Source organism: Podarcis cretensis (assembly GCF_951804945.1).
Source record: "Podarcis cretensis genome assembly, chromosome: 6".
In the NCBI taxonomy this organism is placed as follows: domain Eukaryota; kingdom Metazoa; phylum Chordata; class Lepidosauria; order Squamata; family Lacertidae; genus Podarcis; species Podarcis cretensis.
Window position 1 is genome coordinate 38,400,852 of NC_137175.1, and position 14,617 is coordinate 38,415,468.

Below are 14,617 nucleotides of genomic sequence, written 5' to 3' on the forward strand. Positions count from 1 at the left end.
ATGTTCTTTGGAACCCAAACGTACGACGCGGCTTCCAATTGGCTGCAGGAGCTTTCTGCAGCCAATCAGAAGTTGCATCTTGGACGCGTGAAACCAACCACCTGTCTCCTTGATCCTTGCCCATCCTGGCTAATAAAAGCAAGCCGGGAAGGGCTGGGCGATGGGCTCTGCGGGGTGGTGAATGCTTCCCTCTGTGAGGGAACATTCCCAGATCCGCTGAAAGAGGCGGTCATTAAACTGCTTCTTAAAAAACATCTTTAGACCTGGCCAATATGGCCAACTATCGCCCAGTCTCAAATCTTCCATTCTTGGGCAAGGTGATTGAGAGCGTGGTTGCTAAACAACTCCAGGCACGCCTGGAGGATGCGGACCATTTGGATCCCTTCCAATCGGGATTCAGGCCTCATCATGGGACTGAAACTGCCTTGGTCGCACTGGTTGATGATCTCCGGCGAGCTAGGGACAAAGGTGAGAGTTGTTTCCAAGTTCTGCTGGATCTCTCAGCGGACTTTGATACAATCGACCATAACATCCTTCTGGACCGTCTAGAGAGGCTGGGAGCTGGGGGCACTGTTATACAGTGGTTTCACTCCTTCCTCCTGGGCCGTGTTCAGAAGGTGGTGGTGGGGGATGAGTGTTCAGACCCCTGGGCCCTCACTTGTGGGGTACCTCAGGGTTCCATCCTCTCCCCCCTGCTTTTTAACATCTATATGAAGCCGCTGGGAGAGATCATCAGGGGGTTCGGACTGGGTGTCAATCAATATGCAGATGATACCCAGCACTACCTGTCTTTCAAATCAGAACCAGTGAAGGCGGTGAAGGTCCTGTTTGAGTGCCTGGAGGCAGTTGGAGGATGGATGGCGGCTAACGGATTGAAGTTGAATCCTGACAAGACAGAAGTACTGTTTTTGGGGGACAGGAGGCGGGCTGGTGTGGAGGACTCCCTGGTCCTGAATAGGGTAACTGTGCCCCTGAAGGACCAGGTGCGCAGCCTGGGAGTCATTTTGGACTCACAGCTGTCCATGGAGGCACAGGTCAAATCTGTATCCAGGGCAGATGTCTACCAACTCCACCTGGTATGCAGGCTGAGACCCTACCTGCCCGCGGACTATCTCGCCAGAGTGGTGCATGCTCTAGTTATCTCCCGCTTGGACTACTGCAATGCACTCTACGTGGGGCTACCTTTGAAGGTGACTCGGAAACTACAACTAATCCAGAATGCGGCAGCTAGACTGGTTACTGGGGGCGGCCGCCGAGACCACATAACACCAGTCTTGAAAGACTTACGTGGGATCAAAATAGGAACAAAGGAGTATAAGTTAAAAGCGTATGCCGACGACTTGATGCTTTCCCTGGAAAACCCACAAGAAAGTGTTGGTAAGGCCTTGGAGACGTTAGAAGAATTTGGTAAGATATCTGGTTTCAAATTGAATAAATTAAAGACCAAAATTTTAACGAAGAATTTGCAAAAGGATGAAAATGAAAAGCTAGAATTACAGTATGGAATTAAAGTGGCAAAAAAAATAAAGTATCTGGGAATTTGGTTAACTACTAAAAATATAAACTTGATTCAAGACAACTACCTTACGACATGGAAGCAGATTAAGAAAGACCTGGACACCTGGAGCAGAGTGAAACTCTCGTGGATGGGAAGGATGGCGGCAATAAAAATTAACTTACTTCCAAGAATGCTGTTTTTGTTTCAAAACATCCCCGTGATCAGAGGCTCTAAAATGTTTACAGATTGGCAAAAAACTCTTTCGAAATTCATATGGCAAGGAAAAAGGCCAAGAATTAGATTCAAACTTCTTACAGACCGGAAAGAAAGAGGGGGATTCTCGGTACCCAACCTAAAATTATATTTTGAGGCAGCCTGCCTTTGTTGGATCAAAGATTGGATCAATTTGGAAAATACTGACTTATTACACCTCGAGGGGTTCGACAATAGGTTCGGCTGGCATGCCTACCTATGGCAAAACAAAGAAAAAGTACATAAAGGGTTTTCTAGTCATATTATTAGGGGGCCTCTATATGAAGTGTGGGAGAAGAATAAAAAACTCCTTGAATGGAAAACACCCTGGTGGCTATCACCAATTGATATTTCAGTGATCAAAAAAACCAATATGGAAGGGAAAAGGTTTACTTATGAGGACCTACTAATAAGATCAGAAAGTGGATGGAGGATGAGAACATATGAGGAACTGAAAGAGAAATTAACAAGCTGGTTACAATTCCACCAAATAAACGCAATATGGACGGAACATAAAAAAGTAGGGATGAATGAGAAGAAATCCAAATTTCAGATAGAAATAATAGAGGGTAAATCCAAATTATTATCTAAAATGTATGATATACTATTAGAATGGGACACCAAAGATGAGGAAATAAAGGAGGTCATGACAAGATGGGCAATGGATCTGGGATATAATATAGAGTATGATAAGTGGCTGAATTTATGGGCTAGCGGAATGAAATTCACGGCATGTGTAACACTGAGGGAAAATTTAGAAAAGATGATGTACAGGTGGTACATTACCCCAGCAAAGCTAGGGAAAATGTACAAGACAGGGAATAAGTTTTGCTGGAAGTGTAAAACTAAAGAAGGTAATTTTTTCCACATGTGGTGGACATGCGACGAAATGAAGAAATACTGGGAATATATTTACAATGAGTTAAAAAAAATATTTAAATATACATTTCCCAAAAGACCAGAGGCTTTTCTTCTGGGAATAATTGGGGACGAAATTAAAAAAGAAGATAAGACATTATTCCAGTATGCTACAGCTGCCGCTAGATTATTAATTGCCCAAAATTGGAAAAGCCAAAGTATCCCACCAATTAGTGATTGGCAAACAAAGTTATTCGAATTTGTAGAACTTGCAAAAATGACACAAAAAATTAGAAACCAAAAGAATACAAAGTTTATTAATGACTGGAATAAATTTATGATTTATATTGAAGGGAATTACAAGAACCTAAAAACTATAGCAGGACTGATATAGATCTTACGATGTGCAAATCATTATAACTATCAACTGCAGGAGAAACAAACTATTCATACTAAGAAGCCTGAAACCGGGAGGGATGGAAGTCAATAGGTGTGTAGAAGAATGATTAAAATACTTAAAGATATAAAGATATAAATGAGAAGACAAAGAAGCGTAATGGAAATCGACATTGTTTATACGTTATGTATTGATATTTATTTAGTTTTCTTTTTTGTGTGTGTTGGGGTTTTTTACAACTGTTGTAACCGTTGATTTGTTTTTCTTTTTGGTGATCTAATGTGAAAATTAATAAAAAGAATTTTTTTTAAAAAAAAAGAAAGACTTACATTGGCTCCGAGTACGTTTCCGAGCACAATTCAAAGTGCTGGTGTTGACCTTTAAAGCCCTAAACGTCCTCGGCCCAGTATACCTGAAGGAGCGTCTCCACCCCCATCGTTCTGCCCGGATGCTGAGGTCCAGCGCTGAGGGCCTTCTGGCGGTTCCCTCATTGCGAGAAGCAAAGCTACAGGGAACCAGGCAGAGGGCCTTCTCGGTAGTGGCGCCCGCCCTGTGGAACGCCCTCCCATCAGATGTCAAAGCGATAAACAACTACCTGACATTCAGAAGACATCTTAAGGCAGCCCAGTTCAGGGAAGCTTTTAATGTGTGATATTTTAATGTTTTTTGGTTTCTATGGAAGCCGCCCAGAGTGGCTGGGGAAACCCAGCCAGATGGGCGGGGTACAAATAAATTATTATTATTATTATTATTATTATTATTATTATTATTATCTTGGTTTTCAAACATTTTGGAAGTTAAAGGACTTCCAGAATGGATTCCATTCAACCTCTGAGGTACCACTGTACAGACATTATTCTATGACCTCTGTCAAATCTGAAAGTATAATGTACTGCATGATGTACTATTATTATTATTATTATTATTATTATTATTATTAAAAAATGGGTTCCCCCCTTCGTTGGTTTGTTAATAGTTCTAAGTTTAACTAAAGGTAAAGGTAAAGGTATCCCTGCCCGTACGGGCCAGTCTTGACAGACTCTGGGGTTGTGCGCCCATCTCACTTAAGAGGCCAGGGGCCAGCGCTGTCCGGAGACACTTCCGGGTCACGTGACCAGCGTGACATCGCTGCTCTGGCGAGCCAGAGCCGCACACGGAAACGCCGTTTACCTTCCCGCTGGTAAGCGGTCCCTATTTATCTACTTGCACCCGGAGGTGCTTTCGAACTGCTAGGTTGGCAGGCGCTGGGACCGAGCAGCGGGAGCGCACCCCGCCGCAGGGATTCGAACCGCCAACCTTTCGATCGGCAAGCCCTAGGCGCTGAGGCTTTAACCCACAGCGCCACCTGCGTCCCGAGTTTAACTACCTAACGTTAAATAGCTTTTTAACAGGAAGAGGCACCACAGACACACAAATCTATGGTGCAACCACATTAGGAATACTGTGTACGGTTCTGGTCATCTCACCTCAAATAGGATACCATAGAGTTGGAAAAGGTTCATAAAAGGGCCACCCAAATGATCATGGAGAGAAGAAAGAAGCTTGAGGGGCTGTCACCATCCACCTCCCATTGCAGCCTCTCCCTCTCTGCAACTGCCACCACTGGTGTGTCTGAATAACTGCCTTGTCCTGAGGGGAGAGGAGAATCAGCACTAGGGGCTTTTTCTAAACAAACAAGTTGTCTTATCTGTTTTATGGTAACTTTTTTTTTTTTAAGTGGTGCTTACTGTTGCAATAATCTTATGTAAACTGCTTTGTGAGGTCTGCCTGAAAAGTAGCACATAAATACTGAAAATAATCAAATAAACAATAAATTTCCCCATGAAGAAAGGTTGCGGCGTTCGAGGCTTTTTAGTTTAGAGAAAAGGCGACAAAGAGGTGACATGATAGAAGTTTATAAAATGATGCTCAACGTTAGATAAAGTGAATAGAGAAAAGTTTTTCTCCCTTTCTCATAAAACTAGAATTTGTGATTCTCCAACAAAGAAGGTTCTCGCCAGACAGCGCACAAAGAAACAATGGAACAGGAGGCAGGCATGGCCACCAACCAATTTGGATGGCTTCAAAAGAGCTTTAGACAAATTCATGGAGGGCAAGGCTAACATCTACTAGGTGAGAGAACAAGAGAACAGGATGCTGAACTAGATGGCCCATTGCTTGGCCTGATCCAGCAGGCTACTCTTATGTTCCGACATGCAGAGCTGGAACGCACTGGAGCCAAGCAGGCAGCCCAGAGGGTCTGTGGTTGCGCTGACTTGAGAAGCCAGGCCCACCCCCTCGGGCGGGACCTCCCTACCGGTGTGCAGATAGAAGACACCCTCGCAAACTTGGGAGCCGGCTCTCTCCTAAAGCCTCGCCTCTGCCGCCTGCTGCTGAAGCGGCTCCGAGCTGCCAATCACCAGCAAAGCTCGACCCGCGCGCTCCGCGCGTCGAGATCTCTCCTGCCTCTCTCGGGCTCTCCAGTTTGCTGCTGCTGCTCCGCTGATCGCGCACCGACAACATTCTCTTGCCAGCTTCTGCAAGAGGCAACTGCGCGCGGGGCGCACGCCTGTTTGCAGCCCGTGTTTGCAGGCTTTCCGCGCGCTGCAAGCCTGAGATTCAGCGCGCGCGGCGTGCATGTGCCATTTCAACTTTTTATCTCTTTCCTAAGGGGAGATCGGGCTTCTGGTTTTCCTTGGTGAAGTGAATAAGAGAAGGCAAACTTCCAACCTTCTACTTTTGGAGAGAGCGATATTCTTATCCAGAGTGACCAATGGGCATTTAAAGGGGCCGCTGGATTAGTTGGCGCTGGCGAGGAAAACACCTCTCAAGATTGCCTGGCCGGACTTGGATGGTGGAAGAGCCGGAATCCCTGCAGCAGCTGAATTACTCCAGAGCTACCCGATGGACTTGGATGTTAGGATGGAAAAGAAAAACATGGATCATTACCTACGCCGTCTGAAGCAGGAGTTGGTAAGAAATGCCCGGGAAAAGAAGGGACTGGGGGACTGGGTAGGAGGAAATAGAGTCTGCATTTGGGATCTGTCTCCTGCTCCGTTTGCAGCTTCCCTGCTAGGGGGTGTCAGTCAATGAATGTTGCCTCTCCCGCTCTCCTTCCTGCACAGCGCTTATTTCCCGGGCTTTGTTTAGAGATTTCGCCGTGTCCTTCCTTTGCAGCTGTGTGGCCTCCAATTTCGCCACGGGGGATTTTTTGTTTCCTTCCAAGCCCCTTGGATGAGATGGGATAAAGAGGAAGACTCCACAGTCCTCTCCCACCCCCCACGACTCCATCACGGAAAGTGGTTTCCAAATCTGTTTGCACAGTTTAGCTTTTGCCGCTGACACGGTGGCTAAATCCCATTGACAGTAATAGGTGTTTAACCCTTCTCTCAATGTGTGTTGGTGCCTTACGCTCAGCACGAAAGAAGGAACCTCTTCTCTTTTCTGGCTGGGAGCGCTGGCACCGACAGCCACCCCCCTCACCCCGCACTCCTTTGCTCTTCCTTCTGTTTGTTTAACTGTGACAGGGAGCGGTGAACTTTGTAATCAGTTCAGACACCGAGCCCTTTATCATGAGCCCTGAAAGGGATTATAAACTGGCATCGCATCACAACCTGTTACTGTCTTCCTTCCCCACGTTCCTGCACTGTTAGTGTGAGCATCTAACTGGATAGAAAGCTGCACACACCCACATCAAAACTGCGTTCTCCCAAGACCTAACTGTGTGCCTCCATGCATTTTCTCCTTCCTAACCTGGACCTGTCAGGCAGGTTTACCCTTGGGCTCCTTCCCAATGTAACTCATCAATTTTTCTCCTCTGGTAGCCCAGCTCTGAAACATTTCTTTTTCCAGAGCACAGATGTGGCTGTATCATCTCTCCAGGCATTCTGGTTGCCTGCCACTTCTTTTAATTATAGGGGTGCCTACCAATCTTCAGAGGCAGACGCATACCACAAGACAATCATTTCCCATTGGCTTTCTCTCCTAAGCTTCTGTTTTTTGTTTGGTATTGTACAGTTTTGCTAATAGCCCTGCTGGAGCGTTTTAATTTTCATGCAAAGTAGCGACATCCAGTTCTGGAAGATGCCGAACGCCACTTGTTCAGCGTCCTAAAAGGAAATGCTGAGCCTCACATCAAATTTCCATCTATAGAATGTGAGCCTGAAATTCTGGAAATATCTGAGGTCCATTACCCATTACACCAGCTACACCAGATAGCTGTTGCCATTATTGTTATTCCCATTTTACAGACGGAAAACTGAGGACCCACAGCAAAGTTCATACAATTCGAACCTGAGTCTCCCCAACTGTGCAGCTAGACCATGTTTCCATTTTATAGCCGAATCCCTCCACTACTGACTCTGAAAGATTTGCATTGACCCGTATTGAATGACTCTAGTTGTGCATTCAGATAAAAGAAAACTGGAATCCTGGTAAAATTCAATGTAAAGGTGATGATGCTCAAGTGATGAAATGCAAAGAGCTTTGTCATGTCTCCCTCCTTTCTACCTTGGCAGCGGAGATCCACCACTATACCTTGCAGCACATTCTGACTCCCACCCAATCAATTCCAGTTCCTTCCCTGTCTTGTCACTGCCTGTTCCATCCACAGACACTTAATCTAATTTATGGTGCTGGAGGCAGGCCAGTCAGCTAGAATTTTTTTCTACCCAGACTTTTCCCCTTAAGGACGTAGCCAAGCTGCTTTGCAAAATCCTGCACATTTTCTTTAGAAATGCAAGAAGAATGTTATTTCTGCAACTCTTCTAATCTGTGTATTGTTTTACAACCCACTTTTCTTAGCTACTTTCGCAGCTACCCTGTAAGGTAGCATGTGCATCCCCGTCAGCATATTACCATCTACAGACTAAACAAATGTTGTCACCTAGTGATAAAGTGGGGCGGAGTTGTGGCTTAAGTTCCTATCTCCCAGATCCACATATAATACCTTAATTACTAGACTGCACTGCTTCCAAAAAGGAGAAGAGATCAGAGTTGTTACCTCTCTCTTAGATGTAAACGGCCCTTTGGGCAGAGATTGACGAGTGTGATACTGAGCACCTCGCACTGACATTCTGCCCTTCCTCCACCCCACGGCTCAGGCACAAGTGTTTCTTTCCATGACATGTTTGGGCTTGCCCACCAGCAGATGCATCTATCTGATGCCCTAGTTTTTTGTTCTAATGGATTAGTAATGAAGCATCGGGATGTCTTTAAATAAAGCGCTGGAATTGTTCAGCAGGGCTATGAAAAGAAGAAGAAGAAAGTTCATGTCACATGTGAATAAATAATAGCAACTGCAGTTCTGAGAGAGAGAGAGAGAGAGAGGGAGGGAGAGGGAAAGGTCATGGAAGAGTCAAAATGGTATGAAGAGCTTGGGGATACAAAAGCTTTCTTTACATCCAAAAGATGACTACCACCAACACTAGTGAATAAAATCCAAGTGGGGCCAGCCCAAACTGGAATTCATAATGCGCTCCAGTGTCTTAAGACCATGATCTGCCAGGGATTTAATTCTAACTGGAACCATAAAAGCAGACTTTTTTAAGTGCCAGAATGTTGCTCAAGTGTCATGCGCATGGGATTGATGCTTTAGTGGAGGTGTGCAAAAGTGCCAGAGTCCCATTTACAGCCCAGTCCTAGGCATATTTACCCAAATGGAAGCCCCAAGTAGGAATATATAGAATTACAATCCTGTACAGCCGTACCTTGGAAGTTGAACGGAATCCGTTCCAGAAGTCTGTTCAACTTCCAAAATGTTCAAAAACCAAAGCGCGGCTTCCGATTGGCTGCAGAAAGCTCCTGCAGCCAATCGGAAGCGGCAGAAGCCCCATCAGTCATTCAGCTTCCAAAAATAGTTCACAAACCAGAACAGTCAACTTCCGGGTTTGCGAGGTTTGGGAGCCAAAATGTTTGGGAACTAAGCTGTTCGACTTCCAAGGTACAACTGCACTCACACAAGCACTGAAGATGCACTGCCAGCAGAAGGCTGCTGCATCCAGTGTGTGCTCAACTTGCTCAGGGAGGAGAAAACTGCAGGCAGAAAATACAAATATGGTGTAAAATGACAGACATGCCCACAGTGTTCCTGAGAATGCAGCCCACCAATCAGGGAATGTGCCAAGGATGGTGTCTGTGAGGCAGCCAATGAACTCATGGGCATGCCCCAGAAATCATCACATGCACAACTTGCCCCCCTGTTCTATCTACCCCAGCCAGCAATGGTCCTGCTGCCAGTCCCTCGGGCGTCCCGCCATGCGTGGGTTTGAATCACCTTGCACACAATCCACCTAAAGGGGAGAGGGCCCACAACACAGCACTTACACATCTCCTTGGGGCAGGATACATACAAGCAGGTTGCAGAGTCCTCTTCTTGGATGGGGTCCAGAGCCACCCATGGGACAAGCAGTCCAGAAGATGGGCAGGAATATGCAACGAAAGTGGCCTCTGTGGTCTCCCTGCAAAGGGCAAGGGGTTAGGAAGCAGGAGATTGGAGACTAAGCCTCACCAGGGGGAAGGGGAGAAATACAGCCTGACTCTCCTCTCGCATGCCTGGCAAGAAATATGTCAGGGTCAAAAGAGAAAGGGCTCCCAGGACTTGAAGCTCTATAGAGCAGTTTCCCGACCACTTAGCCACAACATTGGACAGGAATCTGCCCCACTGCCTTAAGACCCGTTTATACGGGTTGCAGCAGGAAACTTAGCCAGATAGAACAATTCATTCTATATATGCAGGGGGACCCAGGTTTGAATCCACGGTACAATCCCACATTAGAAAAGGTGGCAAATGGTAACCTACATGTAGGCACACCCTAGCCAATCAGAAGGAGGGCAGCATGGACCAATAGTACGGCCCCTGCATGGACCAAACAGTCCTTTAGGTCCGGCTCCTCATCCTGAGAACCCATTGTGTTCTGCCGGCATGTTTTTGTGCTATATCTTGCCTTCCATCAGCATAGTGGGGCTTCTGCTGAACCCTACAGGCCCTCAGGCACCACTGCCCCAGACCTCCTGGGTCTTGAAACTCTTCACTTTAGGATTGTGCCTTTGTAAGCAGACCCTGAAATATAGATTCCCTGCTCCACTACCAAAAGTATTAATTCCAAGCGGTTTCAGAACTGCTTATATTTTATTCACTTAGATTTTCAAAGTTCTGTCTGTTATTTGGCACATGGTGCATAACAACCATCCAAAGTATAAATAATGCAAAACAAACACACACAAACAGTCAAAGCACTTTAATCATCTAAATTTAATGCTTGCGGACCATAAAAGATGTGCATCATTATGCCTAATCACTAAGCGCCTGCTTCAGTGAAATGAATTTTACACTTTATTTAAAATAAAGTAAAAAAAGATCTTACAACTTGTTGAAGGGGCTTCTGAAATTTGAATTTCAAGGAGGGGTGCTCTTTTTCCCAGATCTGTGCCCTGGGAGCAATCTCATGAGAATCATATAGATACACTTGAACTTGAGTACTCTTGCAAGTATCTTGCAGGCACAGCTGTAGTTGGAGGGAGTTGTCCCAAACATCAGGATCGGGAAGGATGACATAGATGTTACTATTGTAAAGAACAATTGGCATGGGAATTAATTGGTACATCAATGAGTTTCAGGTTGCTGCTCACTCTAGAGTAGGAATGGGGAAGAAATTTGATTGAGTTTGCATTTAAAGGTGAACCTACCTAGTTTGCACTTTCTGACACATTATGAGAACTGAAGCACAGCCTTCCTTTAGAATTCACACGTCTCTGAATTTTGCAATGCAGTTCTCCAGCCAAGGGATGTGTACAAAAAACACATACACTAGTTTAAAGCATCCATAAGAATACATATATAAGTGAAAATGATATACAAGAACGCATTATTTTATGGAAAATTGCTTTGCAAAAATGTTTATATTAGGCAAAATTGCATACAAATACGTGTCTCGTGGGAGAAATTCACACTAAAGTGCTGGTGGATTTTCATGAGGTTGTTATTTATTAGTCATTGATTTAATTTTATTTTTTGCAAACTGTTGGGGAAATGTGAAGAACTCAATTTGGGAATGGAAAACTGAGGGGATGAGAAAAAACTAAAGTGACAGATTCACCCCATTTGTACTCTATCTGTACTCTAAATCAGTTAATTTTAGTAAATCTACCTTGGATAACCTGTGAATAGCTCCTCTGTTGAGTACAGTGTACTCCTTCATATGAGCAAGCCATGCAAGTAGACAACAGGCACTGCTGACTTCAAGGGAGTCGGATGGACAAAGGCTCTGTATTCCACATCATGGGAGAAGAGAAAGGTGGGAGGGGCTCAGCTGTACCCAATGAGACTCCCAGTTGCTTTGTATTGGCCAGGCTGAGATTACATCTCTAGAAAGAAGATGCATTTCTATATAACACGTCTTTTGATTTGCTAGACGACATTATGCTGTTGTCCCCACTTCCAAAATTTCTCCTGTGGTCATGACGTCAGATCACCTTTCTAAACAGAAAGTTGATATTCTCAGAGTTTTATTCATGATCTGTTAGTTTATATGATTTGAAGAGAAACCTGAGTGTTTTTCCCAGAATGGCCTCCTAGAAGTACACAGCACAATACATCTCAGAACAAAGGAAGCTGCCATTTACAGAGTCAGACCATTGGTCCATCTAGTTCTGTGTTGTCAACACTGAGATTCAGCAGCTCTGCTGTGGTTCAGGCAAGGGGCAGTCCCCAGTCCTCCAGGGATTGAACTCCAGAACTTTGGCATGTGAAGCCTGTGCTCTAGCCCACAGCTGCAACACTTCCCTTAAACACATTTATATGGAACATGGGAGGATGCCCGATATCAGGTTAGATCATTGGTCCATCTGGCCTAGTATTGTCAACACTGACTGTCAGCTGCTCTTCATGGTTTCAGGCAGGTCTTGCCCATCTCTACCTGGAATTGTTGGGGATAGTAATATTTATATACAGTTGTACCTTGGTTGTCGAACACCCTGGAACTTGGACGTATTGGCTCCTGAATGCCGCAAACCCGGAAGTGATTGTTCCAGTTTGCGAAAGTTCATTTGGAACCTGAATGTCCAACGGGGCTTCTGTGGCTTCTGATTGGCTGCAGGAGTTTCCTGCAGCCAATCAGAAGCCACGATTTGGTTTCCGAAAGTTTTGGAAGTCAAACAGACTACTGGAATGGATTCCATTCTACTTCCAAGGTACGACTGTACTGCCCTTCGTCCGAAGATCTCAGGGTAGTTCACAAGATAAAAATACAAGATAAAAGCACAAATAAATAGTTAGAACGAAACAATAACCCCCTGCCGCATGCAGTATATTAATAAACATATGGAGCATGTTTTCAAAGTATAGTTAGATTATTCAACAACTCAAGGGAAGTAAATAGCATCTTTCTTTCTTTTTTTGAAAATGAAACAGACCATGCTCTCCACAATTAATTCTGGCGGTTTCCCATGGATTTTATCAGGATTTAAATAAGATTCTGAAGCGGCTTGTGGATACTTGCTCAGGTTCTGTCTGTGCTTATGTTCAATTTCCCTGTGATTGACGGGAGAAAAATGTTTGCCCGTTTGAAAAGATAAAATCTTCTGCAATATAACTGTCTGGCAGCACCACACCCAACCCTGAGGCCTTGGCCCCAAAGTGCAAGAGCATGAGCCGTGGGAGCCTGGCATGGTTCAGAGGGCGCAGGTTGGAGTCATATCCTCATGCGTCCCTTAAGCACAGGTGCACAGAAGTACTCAAGTGTGGCAGATGTAGCCTGGAGAATGGGATTACCAATATTATAAGGCTAGACAGGTAGGGCTAGACAAGAAGCACGGAGATGCAGTGATTAAAAAAGTGTCCCTAACTGACTTTTTACCTGTTACGCAATGCTAAAATTGTACCCAGTACTGCCAGGAAAGAAAAGGGAAAAAATTGGCAGCCTTGCATAGAGTGCAAGCCAGAATCATTACATTCCGTGGGAGTTTTGCCATAGCTTTAATGGAAACTGAATGACACTCTTACCACAGAATCAAAAGCACATTGACTTGGAAGTAATTTTTTCGAGAACTGGATTGATTTTCAAAAGTGCAAGATCAATCCCTGAGCATCAGGGTTAATCAGCATATGATTTTGCAGGCTCCAGCTCCAAAGCAGTTTCCCCCCCTTCTATATAAAGGCATCTCCCCACTTACATGGGGGTTACGTTCCGGGCTACATAAGTGAAATCACGTACAGTGGGGAGCACCCTCCAAAAGCCGCTAAATGCCTATTTTTCCAGCTCTCCCGCTTTCTTCCCAATCCAGACCAAAATATCTGCAGTTGAAGCTCTGGGGCCAGATGGAGGATGCATGGGAAAGTGGCAGCAGCTGAGCTACCCCACATGTTAGCTGCTAGGCGGGGAGGCTGAGCAGCCTAAACAAAGCCTCGCTGTGCCTCTGGCATCTTCAGGGCTTCCTCTGCCCTTGCTGACGTCTTCTTTGGGCTCTGGGGAGGGTCTTCTCATGAGTCACAAGGACTCTTCATCTCCTGCAGAGGTTGGATGGCCATCTGTCATGGATGCTTTTGCTGAGATCCCTAAATTGCAGGGGGTTGGACTAGTTGACACTTGCGATCTCTTCCAACTCTACAATTCAATTATTCTATTTCTTGGTAAGAATCTGTTTATTTATTTATTCCCCAGTGCTTCATGAATAGGCAGTCACACATAAGGAGAATGCATGTAAGCTGGGAGGGTGCTATTTGAATATACTTACGGCATAAACTTGACAAATTCTTGCTCTCCAGTGATGCCAGAGCTCTGGAAGTCTGACCCAGCCATGTGCTATAATTTGAGCATCCTAATGAAGGCTTGCGGGTGTATTCTCCAGCCTTAGCACATGTGTAAATGGTTTTAGATTTGATCTTTGATTTAGGTGCTGCATTGATTTGGGCTCACATCTTTATGATCTCATATACCATCTAGCTGAGCAATAAAGTAAATTTGCCGGGACAAGAGAACTACGCTAACAGAAGCCATCCTACATTCTCCTGATGTGAAATATTTCAAATCAATACTCTCTTGAATTAAAACAGATGAAATTTCATTTTTACAAAAGGCAAGCAATTTAACAGATAGCTAGAACCATCTGGACGCATTGGAGCTGGGAACTGAATCTGTTGACCCTGACTTTTTCCACCACTTAGTTCATTACCAGCCAGGTCATGACTTGAGTTATTAATGCAGCAGAACCAAAAGTAGCCTTTTTTATATCCCCAGAAAGGGACAATAAACATGGGATTCTTCACAGTTTAAGTAGGAGTTCATTTTTACGCTCCCAGTTTGCATTGAATAAAATGCTGATCTGCAGTATGCAGACACAACAAGCACTTGTTTTCTGTGTCAAGAGGAGCAGAATAAATGTCAGATTGCAGCGAGGTCTTGTAAGGCTGGCCCACTTAAGGAAGCAAATCTTGTTAATGGTTGGTAATGTAAGGGAGGGGAAAGATAATGACAGCCGGCAGGATAGGAACTTAGTTTGGCTTTGTTTGATGACTGTTTCAACCTATTGCTTTATAGATGCTGGTAATCATGACAACTGTCAGGGGTTCAGGGAGAGAGGCGCAGAGGAGGGAGGAGACCGAGAGTGAGGGAGAAGGATTCCAGCCTGACGAGGAA

General features: G+C 44.9%; 1 protein-coding gene across 1 annotated transcript in view; it reads left to right on the forward strand.

The window, feature by feature from the left end:
- Window positions 1-5,313: 5,313 nt before the first annotated feature.
- The window catches only part of INKA2 (inka box actin regulator 2), a 34,634-nt gene continuing 25,330 nt past the window's right edge, over window positions 5,314-14,617 (forward strand). Inside the window, exon 1 of the mRNA XM_079979762.1 lies at window positions 5,314-5,957. Coding sequence (XP_079835888.1) covers window positions 5,889-5,957 — 69 coding nt within the window. The 5' untranslated portion in view covers window positions 5,314-5,888. The remainder of the gene's footprint in view (window positions 5,958-14,617) is intronic.